This window comes from Sciurus carolinensis, chromosome 10 (assembly GCF_902686445.1).
Source record: "Sciurus carolinensis chromosome 10, mSciCar1.2, whole genome shotgun sequence".
NCBI lineage: Eukaryota > Metazoa > Chordata > Mammalia > Rodentia > Sciuridae > Sciurus > Sciurus carolinensis.
Genome location: NC_062222.1, coordinates 66,377,495 through 66,392,477, shown reverse-complemented (window position 1 = coordinate 66,392,477; position 14,983 = coordinate 66,377,495). Strand labels below are relative to the sequence as shown.

At 37.8% G+C, this 14,983-nt stretch overlaps 1 protein-coding gene across 8 annotated transcripts in view; it reads right to left on the bottom strand.

The window, feature by feature from the left end:
* The window catches only part of Fam13a (family with sequence similarity 13 member A), a 344,751-nt gene that overhangs the window by 313,711 nt on the left and 16,057 nt on the right, over positions 1–14,983 (bottom strand). For 3 of the 8 annotated variants that reach the window (XM_047567594.1, XM_047567596.1, XM_047567597.1), the window contains one exon: positions 11,100–11,185. The exons of 1 other annotated variant lie outside the window; for it this stretch is intronic. Coding sequence is in view for 4 of the 7 variants with exons in the window: in XM_047567592.1 (XP_047423548.1) it covers positions 2,486–2,560 (75 nt within the window). In the remaining 3 variants the exon portion in view is untranslated. Of the gene's footprint in view, positions 1–2,485; positions 2,779–11,099; positions 11,186–14,983 lie in introns of those variants that run through there. 4 more of the 8 variants (XM_047567589.1, XM_047567591.1, XM_047567593.1 and 1 more) reach the window with 2 other exon arrangements.

The window sequence follows — 14,983 nt, the reverse complement described above, 5'->3', positions numbered from 1 at the left end:
ACACTGCTATGCCAAAAGAACTGATTCACAAATGCACCAGGCACAGGTCTGATACCTGAGCTCACTCACAAATCAACACATCCGGAGGGTAAGAGACTCCGCACATGCATCCTAGCTCTCGTTTCTCTGTCCACAAGGATATGAAAACTACCACTCACCACCCACCACTCCTCCAAATGCCCTCATGCCGCCTTGGACAGAGCAGTGGGAGGCATAGGAAATCCAAGGGTCAGGATTCACCTGAGACAACCCAACATTTAAAACTAGAAGAGAAAAAAAAAATAAAAAAAAAAAAAAATAAAAAAAAAAAAATAAATAAATAAAACTAGAAGAGAGAAGATAACATTAATTGGCAAGTATAATTTCCCACTCTGCCTGCAGGTGTGTGGTTTACTGAGGAAAAATAGATTTGTTGCAAGAAAACAACATTTTCTTTGTATATATGACTGGTTATGTAAGTATATGTGTAAGCACACTACAGTAATACTAGCAGCAAAATTCCATAACATTATCTATATGAGAAAGGGTTACATAAAATGACTAAGGAAGAGAAAGCAGGTTAGTCAATGGCCAGAGAAAGTGTCCCAGTTCAAGAGGTCATGACACAAGAGTTCACACATGTGCACCCACAAACACACACTCACCCAGAACAAACATCTGTACTCCATTATTTTGTTTGAAAAATGACTCTTGAGGAGCACGACACTTGAGCAGTAGGTACCTATAACATATGTCTACACAGAGAAGTCCCAAACTAAGACACAATCAGCTCATGTGTATGTAGTACACATGCACACACATGAAAAGTGACTTAGTTCTTACTTTCCCATTACAAATGTTAAGAAAAAAATTTTTATTCACCAAAAGCTACCATTTTCCAAACCTACTACATACATCTCGTAAAAACATACTGCCTGTAGAGTCTTCTACGGGCAAACTGGGGCAAAGCCCAATCAACGCAAGCTGTAGGCTGAATGGTAGGAATGATTGATAATTACTCAGCTACCAGAGTGAATAATCTCTAAAATTGCAATTTTTATGTCAACATGATATGAAATTTTGTACACACTTTGAATATAAATTGAGGGAAAATATGGAGTCAGTCTGAATTTCCGTCAAAGTATTGCAGATCGGTGTATTGCAGACTAAAAACATAAGTAAGACTCTAATCAGACAATCAGAGGTGGCAAAACATCTGCATGGCAAGCACATCAATCTGCAGCCTCCTCCTATACGTTTTCGGTTATGAAGTATTTCTTTTACAAAGGTGGAAAAATAGAAGATGTGTCTCTGTAATAAAATCAAAGTCAGCATCTTACTGATAAATCAGATTTTGAAAGAACCGCTTTAGAGTGATTAAAACCACTTGTGTGTCTGGAGGCTGCAAGTCAGGGGCTAAGACGGAAGACAGGCACACAGGGTGCTGAAGAGGCTGAGCCTTCCCAGCAAAGCTAATAATCTGTGAGGCTGGTCCACCATCTGGTGACCATTCCGGGTCTGTGGGTCAAAAATGTCCTGGATATTTCTAGATATTTCGGGATGCCATCATAACCTACAAAAAATTACATCTCTTCCTGAAACTTAAAAAAAAAAAAAAATCTGATTTGCATGTGATTTAAAAGGTGATAATAAAGAATATAATATTTCTCATTTACTACCCTTAGAGACAAATAAAATGCCCTCTTGGACTACAACATCAACTTGAAATATAAATATGTATGCTACACACATACACGTATACATATGCTTTTTCTACATACAAGTAAAAAGATAAGAAACATTTCTGTAAATTGCATTGACAATATTTGATCATTGCAATAAGTTGTTGTATAAGCACCAGCAAAATTATTTTGAAATTTTTGAAATTTATTTAGTCTTCAAACTATGCACATTTTCCCATGGATTTTGTCTTACTTATTGCTGCTACTGTTTCTAACCACCAGAATACAGATGAATAAGGATTCACGAACATTTATCAATGAGGCTATTCCCACATCATTTTCAACCACCTTTCTGAAACAAAAATTCCACAATTACCAAAGGAAAATAGGAATGTGAACTAGAAAAATATCGTACACATACTCAGAGATTATGAATCAGTGGTTATTTTAATTCTTTTCTTAGACTAGCCACAAAAGTTTTCTAGCAACTAAGACCAAGCTCTCCTATTTAACTCTTTAGGAATGATAAAGCCCAAACACCAGACAGCGCTCCACATTAAAACAAGCTGACTTACTGAAATCAACTCAAGCATGCATCTTTCTTCACCTTTTTTGGGAAGGAACGTAGACAAAATGCTGGATGCCACTCAAAATTCTGCTTAATATCCATCTGAATAGATAGGAATTTTGGCAACAAACCTTCCCCCATCGCCTAAGAAGGGAAAAAACAGTTCTGTCTACAAACATCCCCTCAGAACAGGGAGGGCAGAGGCCCCTCTCCTCAGCCCAGCAGCACCCACAGAAGGCAGAAGGCCTGTACTCACACAGATGGCTAGTGCTCCTGCCCCCATTCTCTCAGGAAGTGTCTGGAAGAACTGATGAAGTCCAAACGAAAACATTAAAAGGACAGCAAAATTAGAAAATTCCACTCCGTGGATGTGTTTCGATTTGAAAAGCAGCTCCCAATCCGAAGGCCCCACAGTAGGTGAAGAGCGGCTGGACACATCTTAGGAAGTGTGGTTTTGCCTCTCATTCGGTTAAGCCCACATGGCTGGGAGGACGGCCTGGAGCTGAAATTTGATCCAGAGCGACGGTGTTGGCCAGGAGCAGGGGTCACATGACTTGGGTCTGAAGTTGCTGACATCCCCTTCTTAAGCCTGACTTGCTGGATACCACACACAGGCTCCTTCAGTTTGGAAAACTGCTGCCGGCCTGGTAGTATTCATTAATCCTACTCAGTACACAGAGCAGAAACACAAACTTGCTTCCTTGTCACTACTTGTCTCTAAGGAAAATTTACATAGTCACGCTCAAGGTTTAAGTTCACTGGCACAAGCCTCATCTTTCTGAGGCAGTTTTCTATTGTCTGCTAGAAACCAGCAAAATTCTATCAAAGTTTTCTTCCCTCCACCCTTATCCTCTCAGAATTGTTTTAAATGGAAATGCTGTTTTCGTGTAGGTATTTATCTTACTGCTTCTGATTCCTTTCGAGTTATCTTACACAAACTTATGTTAAACACAAACAGCATACTTCTAGACCTGCGTAATTCCACATATATGATTTGCAGTCTGGATATTTTGCCTGTAGTTAAGTTTCAATAATTTTCTACTTTACATATTGTGTCAATAGGAAATTTGATTATACAGTTTCCAAATATTTGAACTGAGAGCTAAAATATCTATTTCAGGTAATGTAGAAAGAAACTATCCTATTTTTAACACTACTTTTTCATTTAAAATTTTTAAATATATATTTGGCATGTTTAAAGAATGCTGAGTAATTTTACTTGTGAAGTTTCATGTGACCCAGTTGTACTGATAACAATAGCATAATAACATTATATCTTAAGAGGAATAGGTGGAAAGAAAAGGGAAAACCAAAATCAGCTCCTATTACAACATTTCCTTTCCAACTTAATATTTCTTGTTTGTTGATAACCAACCAGCACTACCCACAGCACAACCAAGATACCAAATCATATTAAGCAAACCACAGGATGTGACAGAGTATATACTATGTCTATGTGTGAATGTAAAACATTGTACAGACTCTACTTCCAAAAGGGAGGATAACACTATGAAGATCCCATACAAAGGAATGGGGTTGAGAGAATAGACAAACTCTTCTTCACTATAAAAGAAAACTTCTTTCAACTTCATCTAGATTTTACCTTATGCTTCCCATTCACCCATCAGAAAACTGGACTGATTCCTAAAGTTTTAAGATTTTGTCTTAATTTTCTGATAAGTATTGCCACTCCACTGTGAAAATTTACACCCTAAAATTAGGTCCCCTGTAGGCCCAATATGCAACATCACCTAATCAATATTCTTTATCTATCCTGACCAGACACTGCTATATAGTATATACTATACTATATATACTATATATAGTATATACTATATATAGTATATGCTATAGCATATACTATACTGACATGATTAAAAGGACATGGTACCTTCTTCATGAATAGTACAGTGTAGGGTGGGAAGAACAAAACTAATAACCAAAGGGTTATAATTAGTAAATGCACAAGGTGGTGCTCAGGATACACTTTCCTAAAATACGGTTCCCTGGCATATTGAATATTTTAAACTGAAGGAATTGAAGGAACCAGAGAACCAGGAAAGCTGCTCTCATCTTCCCTTTACTCTTCTCCCCTGAAGCAGATCATAAAACTACCCTCATGTGAGAGGTATCCTTCCTACAGCCAGAGAAAAAGATCACTTTTATCTCTGGAGATGAAGGGTCAGGGAGAAGAACCTGAGCAAACAGGCCCTGCTAAATTTCCCTCATGTCCCCTTTGTCCTATTATATTTCTCCACAACTTTCTACTCTCCATCAAACCTAAGGTAAAAGTACACATCAAAGTTAAAGTAAAAGAAACATTTCTTTGGGTCTTTGTTTCCTTATAAAGGCTCCCAGGTCACAAAGTTTATTGAATGAATTTGAATGCCCTTCTCTTAATAATCTGTCTTCAGTTACCGGGTCTAGGATATGAACCTAGGGTGTGAGGAGAAGATGTATTTCCTCCCCTACACAGATGTGCTTCTTTATTAAGAAGCAGAGGAAGTGAAAGAGAGAAACACAGACATACATCAATAGGTCACATAGGTACTTGCAGTATATTTTACTTGCTTGTCAAAAAACCATACTTTAAATTTGATTTATGATAATTTTATGTCCCAATTTTTTTTCACTTAATGTGTATCAGAGGCATGTTCTCATGTTGTTAATATTCTCACTATTGACAAATTGTCACATGTAATATTACATATGGCCTATATAACAGCTTCTGTAGGCATTCTCCCATCTCCAGACATTTATATAGTTTCTGATTTTTTATTCTGATGAAGATTTCTATAAATGAAATTTCTGGATCATAGAGAATATTGACAGGTGTTTAAGGCTCTTAACATACATTGGCTTTGGCTGTCTATAATTTCTAACCCATCCAACCCAAATTTGAAGATTTTATGAAATATTTTCTAGTTTAATAAGTGAAAATGACTTCATTTTAAAACATATTTCCTTTTATTATCAGTAAAATTAAATTTATGAACTTAAATAGCCATTTGTATTTTCTATTCTGTGAACTATTTTTGGTCCGTTTTCTTTATCCATTATCAACTGGAATCCTATCAGCTGAGGGCTCATTTATAGGGTCATGGTATGGATTAAATAATAAAATTCATTAAAAAGCACTTAGACTAGTACTTGGAAAGTGATAATTAAAAAAAACAACATTTTTGGAGGGCTGGGGTATAGGTCAACTGGCAGAATGCTTGCCTGCAATTCCCCTTCCCCCCAAAATTGGATGCTTATTATATAATTTAGTTCTATGCAGACTTGGAATTTATTTTAAAAAATAGCTAAATAAGATCTAAATTGATTTTTTACATTTCATGTAACTACTATGGTCTAGTCCTGCTAACAGTTCCCAGAATCCAATCTCTCTGATAATACCTGATTCTGTTCTCCCTCTTTATTGTGTCTGAGTCAATGGTGGTCCAGCAAGGACTACATTTCCCAACCTCTCATAGATGGAGATATGGTCATGTGACCATGTACTCATTAACAGAATGTGAACAGATAGGTATGTGCAACCCATGTTGCACTGTTAATAGAAAATGCCTTTTCCACATTTCCTCTTTCACTTCATCATAAGCAGAAATCTAGTTTACCACAGAGAAAAGGGTCAATGTCCCAGGGGATGATAGTAAATGAATGGAAGGTACCCAGATCTCTGAATAATCTTGTGGAGTACAGCTGCCTTGCAAGTATAGATCAGTAGGACTCTTCCATGAGAAAGAAATAAAAATCTCAAATATGCTGTCTAAATATATAGATGTATAGATACCTTCTACTTCTCTCTCTGTACATACATATACAATTACACACAAGTTTGTCTTTACCCTGATATACTAACCAAATGATACAAACCCATTTATTGAGCAAATATTCCATTTCCCAATTATTTGTGATACTGTCTGCACTGTATCTTAAATTCATATACACATACTATACATACATATACACACACATGCACACCCCAAGGTCTTTTTCAGGATAATATATATTTTACCTCCTTTTATATCCTTAATATTTTAATAACTACCATTATAATTCACTCCATATCTGATAAAAAAAAGCCCTCTCTCATTGTCTACCTTTTTCAAAACTTTATTGCTCTCCTTTCAAATCAATTCTTCATGATAAATTTTTTTTAAAAAAACAGTAGTGTTAGAACATGATTCTGTGATATAATAAGAAATACATATTTAGTCTTAACCGTGGACTTCTGACTCAAAGCTCCTAAAACTCAAAAGATGGGGAGATAGGAACACCCTTTTTTTTTTTTTTTAAATATCTGGTCTTAGTTCCCAGCTCTTGATACAAGTGCTCCTAGGATCCTTAGAATCTCTAGAGTGATAATAGTTCTCTTATATGCTAATGAGATGACTGTTGGCTGAGGCCCCAAGATAGTTCCTTCCCTGACCTTGGAGGAAGGGGAGCACTAAGTTCATCACAAATGCCTGTGATTTAATCAATCATGCCTACATAATGACAGCTCCATAAAGATCACCCAAAATGGGGTTTGAAGTCCTTCTAGATTCATAAACACCTAGAGGTGCTGAGAGAGTGGAGTAACAGAACAAAGTATGGGAGCCCAGGTCCCCTCCCATTTGCCTTGCCCTAGGCATCTCTTGCACGTGCCTGTTTCTGAGTTGGATCCTTCATAACAGTCAAGCACAAGCTAAGCCATAAACATAGACCAAACACGTTTGTATCTTTCCACAATGTCAGAACTTATTGAGCAACAATAAATTGACTGGCTGCACTACTTCCATGGGTGATAGTTCTCTGAATACTTGTGGGCCACCTGGTAGTCCTAAACCAAGCAATCACAGGTTATTTTATTCTGATCTTAATTTCTAATATTGATAACACTCAAGTCATGCATCACTCTATACATAATTCTTTATATCCATATCATTTATATATAAATCATTTATATATGTAACATACACACATTTATATTATATATTTTTATATCATATTATAAACTATATTTATAACATATATGTTACAGAAAGGCTAAGGAAAGGTTAAGGTGCTACATGGGTTAAGAGACTGAACTGAGCAAAAGCAGAGAGCAGCTGCAAATGCAGAGTCACTGTAGGTGGTCAGATAAATGTATGAACTAGCCAAAGAATTAGTTCAGGGAGTAGAGATGTCAAAATGCAAGAAATTAGTCTATGCCAAGGTCTGGGTGCAGTTTCTCAGTGTTAGCTTGGAATGGGCCATGAGTGGTCATCACCAGCAGGAAGCTTGCGGAGGCCTGGGAAGAGAGATTCAGAGGTTTATCACTGTGGCAATTTTCTGGGTATGGCTCATGATGAGTGTTCAGGTGATGGAGTAAGGGTGCACTGTGTCCAGTCTCAGGGTGGTGCTCCTCCTTTGATGGGCCGTGGGTGAGGGGACTGTTCCATTCAGTGGTCTGATGTGCCTGATAAGTTCATGGGTTGTGGCAGGCGACGCCTGGGGTCACGCCACAAAGACCAAGCTAAGACCAAGCTAAGATGGCGGCTGGCACAGCGCCAGTGGGCGTGTAGTTTGTCTCTCGCTGTAAACAGGAAGATGAGCACACTGGCTATCCCTGTCAGACCATGCCTAAGCTACCAATAGTGATATTCCAAGACTTACTTCCCCTTGGCAACAAGTTTCTGATTGGTTTGTTAACTGTATATAAGTGAGTGTTCTTCCTGTAATAAAGGTTCTTTCCGTCCAAGCAAGTAGGGTGTGGTGCGTGTTTCACTTTGTGTCCCGCTGGTTGGCGACATTTGGTGGCCCATACTGGGATGGGGAACGTACAGGGAAAGGAAAGGCAAGCAAGGGAGCAGCTCAGGAATAGAAGTAGTTTATTTCCAGTCCACTTCCGATAAATGCCCGCAAGATTGTTGCTGTGGGTGGCTACAATGGGTCTGTTTTTCTTGTGAGTTTGATTATCCCCAAGCATCCATGTGCTTCCGATTCATTCAATAAGTTTCCAGGTGGTCATTTTTATTAGCATGATTATTTAACAGTTTGTGCCTTATGGTTGTAGTAAGCAGATGGTGGCTATTTATTGGTGCTAACAAGATGTAGATCATTTCACCTCAGCACTTAAACTCAAAGTGGAGTAACTCATGGCAACCTACTGCTTTGCATAACAAGTTTAGGTACACTCTGAGAACTACTGTTCTCATGGAATGACATCACAGCAGGACATAGCTTGCTCTTCACAAGGAAAAATCAGTAATGGTAATTAAACTGTTTTCCTGAATTATGGTGAGCCATTCTAGCAAATTACCAAACCCAAGGATGGAGTGATGAGAACTGCCAGTTCACAGCTGGCTGGTCAGAAGTAGGGGAAGCTCAGGACTGGGAAACGGCATCCAAAGCAGGCAGTCATGTGACACTGAGTGCTTAACTTGTGGGATTTGTCATAAATTCCAGTTAGCGTCAGAACTTACTTGAATTTTAATACCAGTAGGTATTAGAGAATTGGTTGGTGTGGGGAAAAACCCCATGCATTCAATATCAGAAATGTCCTTTGAGTAGAAACAGATAACAAAAACCATCACATATCTTGTCACTGCTTCTAATAGGTATACACACATCTTATTTCTTCTATGGCTGTTACAATATAGGATGATATGGGATTAAACAAAAAAAACTTTTCCTAACTTTCACAACTTCTTATACCATCATAAGGTAAAACCAGTCCTCTAACAAAATTTTAACCTTATTCTTCACTGTGATGACTAGATTTCATTTCCCAAAACAAACCATAAATAGGCTATTGAACAAAAACTGAAGACACTCTGCACTTCATACGATATTTGTTTCTCCATGGAATACATCTGAAATTAGAGATTAAATGTTATTTTTCCTGGTCCCAAAATGGACACAAATGATTAGACTTCAGCAAAGTCTCTTAGCTGCTGTATATTCCTGAACATTGCTATACAAAGACCCTTAGGAGTTATCAGCCACAGCCAAGAGATTTGCCGATATAAAACATGAGCATTGGGACTGGGGAGATAGCTTAATCGGTAGAGTGCTTGCCTTGTAAGCACAAGGCCCTGGGTTCGATCCCAGCACCAAAAAAAAAAAAAAAAAAAAAAAAAAAAAAAAAAAAAAAAAAAAAAACACATGAGCATTACTTTTGTCCCAGAAAGGACAAATGAAATTTTTAAGTGCTTTTCTTAATACCCTAACATACCCTGGCAAGACAAAGAATGTCCTATTTTCAAAAAGGTGACTCAGCACCCTGGAAAAATGAGTCCAGGTAACTTCACAGTTGAAGTCACAACCCTAGGATACTGTCATTCAAACCACCATCTGACCCGAGGAAATGGTGGAATATATGTTATTGGAGGGAACTAAAAGGACCAGGTTATCGTGTAGTCTCACCAGGCTAAAAATGCTTAAAATTCAAGCTCTCTATGTCAGCAGAGCTATCAGTCTTAAAAGGAGAACATCCTCTTGGCAAGGGTAGAAATAAATTTTCAGAAGAAGGGAAGCAGCCTACACTACTGTCAGCTATATAGCAGGGTCCATAAAGCATCATGGGGTAATGGCGTAGTTGCCATAGTCTGAACCACCCGAGGTCCATTGGGAATGGGCAATGGAGACCTCCCTCCAAACTCAGTCTCCACCCCAGCTCTAGCACCATCACAGCCTGGATCAGAATTAGCATCATTCAGTCTGACAGGATATCAGAAGTCAGTCATTTGGCAACTATTTAATATTTATGTAAACTCTCTTGACTACCAGAGAGATTGAGATATGTTGAGATTTTGAATCCCTGAAAGTATATGCATCTGAAAGTTTACTTATTCTAGACCAGGGATTAGCAAACTGGTCTGTGAGTCAAATTGAGCTATCCTGGCCAGAATCTGGCCACATCTATTTATTGACATAAATGTATGGCTTCCTGGCACCTACAAAAGCAGCTGAGTAGCTATAACAGACTTACTAAGTCTAAAATATTTATTCTCTGACTTTCAAAGAAAGAGTTTGTTGATCTTTGGTCTAGGCTATTGAGTAACACTGTTTGCCATGAGATTCCTCATATACACGTAGAGATGTACTTTGGTTCTTTGGAAAATGGGAAATAGGTCTTGGTTTTATTACCACTGTCCCATTACCTGAGGATGGGCTTAGTCTTACCTTCTCCTAATTATTTTCTGAGGGACTTGTCTGGAAATTGGTCAGTTAATAATCTGATGGTCCGATTTCTGTTCTGAATTCTAGAAGTACTGCTATCCTGCTTGAGGGAAACACCACACACACACACACATATATATACACAGTCCCCCACACACTTTTTGCTCTCTGTCCTAGGAGAAGATCAATTATTCTGTATCCCTTACAACAAAATTGCCAACATAACTAATTTTAAACTTGTTCAACAAATATGCGACTTGCCACAGTAAACTGACTTTTGCGAGCCTACCATCAGTGACATCCCCTCACTGTGTGTAATCAAAACAATTCACCCTGAATGTCTCTGAATGCCAACCAATCAACAGCCATTTCATATGAGCAACTATTCTCCTCTGGATGGTCTCAGTTCATTTACACACCTGAAAATCCACCAATTCTAATTTCTGTTCTTATATTCCAAAAACAAACCAACAAACGAAACAACCAACAAAAAAAACTACAACAAAAAATACCTACTTAAAATCAATAGTATGCTCTGTTCAGAAAGACCTGCCTGACCAGGTATCTTGCCCTACTAAAATAATGCATAAATTTGGTTCTGTTTTCTTATTTCAGGTACTGAGTATTGGTTTCATTGTTCTTTGACACAAATCATGGTTTAGCTATCCCAATTCCTTGGAGACCACTAAGGCCTATTCTCGAGTTGCACTTACTTCTCTTACCTCTTCAGCAGCTTGCCTCCCACTTCTCCAGCCTTTCCCTCCACCTTAACTTTTGGCATGCCTCTGAGCTGAGGTGAACACTTCACCTGGAAACCAAAGGAGAACTATGGTGTCAGTCTTCACACAGGGAGAGAATTAGAACTCAACCCCCCAGGAACTAGGCAAGAGAGTTGACTCAGGAATAGAAAGCACTATTCCTGAGATGATCACCTGAGCCTCTGGCCTAGTAAACAAGATAATAGGGGGATTTTCTTTTGAAAATAGTTTTAGTTATTTCCCCAGAATCCCACTCTGGACTATGTATTATATGGTTACCCTACTAATAGGAGGAATTAATTGTGAAACAACATGTTTGAGCAGAAAGTTGCACTTGGTTTTAGGCAGACACTAGAAACCAGACAGTGCAGGAAAATTTTCACTAGGGAGAGACATAGTCATGTCTGCTGAAAGGTTGCTGTGGTCCCCTCTGACTTCTTTAACTGCTCCCCAGGAAATCACCACTGCTTATTTATTCTACCTCTGAAAAGTTTTTGAAATTCCTTTCCCCTGTAACTACCACCATTTAAAAAGTTCAGACCCTCAACAGTATTTCTTTGGTACAACTACACCATTACATTTCTGGAACAGATTTGATTATGCCACTTTCTTACACATTCCCTTTCTATCTAGGGGTTCCATGGATAGGTTTCAGAGGGTCTGTGACTACTTATGTAATGGTATTTAAATTTTCAGTGTATGTGCCTGAAGTGAGCAGCCATCTTAATCTTTTAAAACCTTTTTTATGCTTTTATTAGTGCATTAAAGTTATACACTGTAATGTACAAAGCTGCTCCCCCACCCTTTCTGTTGCAGCCATTTCCCTGCCTCCCAACTACTGACAGTCTGTGAACATCCTAGCTAGCTATTGGTTCATCAGTCAGCTTGCAAGTATCCTTCTCTGTTATTGGTCCCCTGTTAGCCCGGGGCAATTCAACTGCTTCACAGTAGCTACCCCGCCATCTTTTCTCATCCTTCTCTTTCTCCTACTCACTTTCTCTATCCTCCTCGCTTTCACACTCTTTCTTGTGTGCGCCCTTTCTCATCCCCTTTCTTTTCCTCTCATTTTCTCTCTTACCCTGCAGGGAGACACTTTGTTTGCTTAATAAACTCCCTTATGTGATTTCCCGTGTCTGGCGTGGTTTTTGTGGGATCCCTTACATACACAACAGTTGGGTTCATTTTGACATAATCATACTTTTTAACCTTTTTGAAGAATAAAATACTGCTTGTCTATAGATTAAATCCCAAAGTCTTTGGCATGGCTTTTTCTAAATTTAAACTCATACAGTATTTTCTCCATTATATATCCTTAAATTCTAGTCTTCTTGCTTGCAGTAGACAGAATAATGGCCCCCTCAAAGAGGTCTACATCCTAATCCTCAGAACCTGTGAATATGTCTCTTTGCAGGGCAAAAGAGACTCTGTAGAAGTGAAAAATTAAGGATGTTAAAGTGAGGAAGATTATCCTGAATTATCTGGACTCAGTCTAACAACATGAGACCATAGAAGAGGCATGAGGGTCTGAGTCAGAGGAGATTTGACCTTGGAGACAGTGATCTACCCATAGAGATTTGAAAATGCTGCTGGTCTGAAGATGGAAGAAGAGGCTGCAAGTCAAGGAATGACATAAATTCTAAAAAGGACTAGAAAAGGAAAAGATTCAAATGAAACTGATTTTAGACTCTGACCTCCAAAACCATAAAGTGATAAAGTTGTGTTGTTTTAAGTCACTAAGTTTGTGGTAATTTGCTACAGCAGCTATAGGAATTCCCTTGTCCCACACATTAAATAAGGTAGACATTTTCTCACTTTGAACCTTTACTCATGATTTCCTATTTGCTAGAAATATACCCATCTCCATTTTCTCCTTGAAGAACTTAAACATACTTCAGTGCCCAACACCTCTGTTACTAGCACTCATACCTAACCTTATTCCTCTATGTGCATATAGTCCTGGTTTAAATCACTAGTACATTTTCACTAGTTTGCAAACCTATATTCTAGATTTCAAATACCTTTATGGCAGGGCAATGTCTTAAGTCTTTTTGGCATCCCTTGTTAACTCCATAACTAATACACATTTGTACAGTTCGTGCATTAAATGAGGTGATAAATCTGGATTGCTTATGGAAATGCCTTGGGGTACATTTAAAAGTTAGGGCAAGAAATAGGGATTACCTCAGTGTCAAAAGAAAGAGTTGAAAATGTGACCAAGAATAGAATTTCTAAGGGATTTTAGAGAAAGAAGCGCAGAGATCTGAAAAAGAAGAAGAGTCAAGAATAATAAACATATGAAGGGAAACTTGCCAGAGAAGAAAGAAGTAGGAGCCCTGTGCTGCTGAAAAGTTGATGTCTGTCTGTAGCCCTTAACCTCTGGGTCCTTGGTTTAAACCTTTTGTTTTTAATCAGGAACATTCCACTGAATTCTTGCAAATCTTACTTATGAATAAAGGTTAAATTGAAGTTCTTGAGGCAATTACTTTTAACTTTTCATTTAAACAAGAACTTAGTCTATTTTTCACACAAAAGCAAATAAAAAAGCTCCAAGAACCCAGTCCAGTTCATAGCCACTAATGTAACCCAGTGGTAGTGTATGCTTAGCATGTTCAAGGCCCTGGGTTCAAGCCCCAATACTGCAAAAAAAAGCAAAAAACAATTTCTGTTGTTGTTGTTGTTTTAAATGATTTTTGGCAGGCACAGGGCCTGCAAGTCTACATGAATAATGCAGTTTACATTTTTATATTTTTAATTTAAAAAGAAAACCAAGACTTCTTTCCAGAAGGCAAAAACAAAAACAACTCTTTTTGCAAAATCAAAATCTAAACAAAAACAATCCAAAGTTGGTCAGGGGCAATAGAAGACAATATTCTTAAATGAAAAACAATTCCTACAACTAGAATTAAAAGGTATTTTTAACTTGTGAAGGAATATATATAACAATCATTAGTATCTGTTCATTGCTAAGGGCTTTCACATATGTTCTTGTTTAGTTAAAACAATCCACAGTATAGGTACTATTATTCATGTTTGTCAGGTGAAAGACTGAGACTATGGGAGGTTTAGGCTTGTATAATCAGTAATGGACAAAGATGGGTTTCAACACATATTCTCTGTCTGAACTCTGAGTTCTCATGAATGCATTAAATTATTATCAGCAAATCCCTCTCTTCAGAACAGAATGACTTCTGATTATGATCAGGCAGAGGGTGATGATATACAAGGAGCCTCACTGCCAACTACAACTGTGAACCAATAGTCCAACTGTGAAAAATATTATATATACTAACAGTAGTAGAGGTACCTTCAAGAATTTATTTTTAAATGCTAAATATTAATTACAAAGGAATTTTGCACATATTGTATCATTCAACATGAAAAAGCTAAGATATAGGTACTATTATTTCCTTTTTATAGTTAAAAAATTGAAACTGCAATAAGATCACTTGCCCAATAACACATTCTGTATGTATGTACATATAGAATAGAACAGAATTTCAAGATTTCACTTATTTATTCATTTAATAAGCAAAGACTTATTAAAAGTATACTATATACATGTACTATATTGCACATGCTCTTCCTCTCCACAGCGAATTTTATTTATTTATTTATTTTTGGTATTGGGAATTGAACCCAGGGTTGCTTAACCACTGAGCCACATCCTCAGCCCTTTTTATTTTTTAAGCCGACTTTTTGTGTGTGTGTGTGTGTGTGGTGGTGGGGATTGAACCCAGGGCCTTATGCATGTGAGGCAAGCACTCTACCAACTGAGCCATAGCCCCAGCCCCCTTTTTACTTTTTGAGGCAGGGTCTCCCTAAGTTGTTTAGGGCCTCACTAAGTTGCT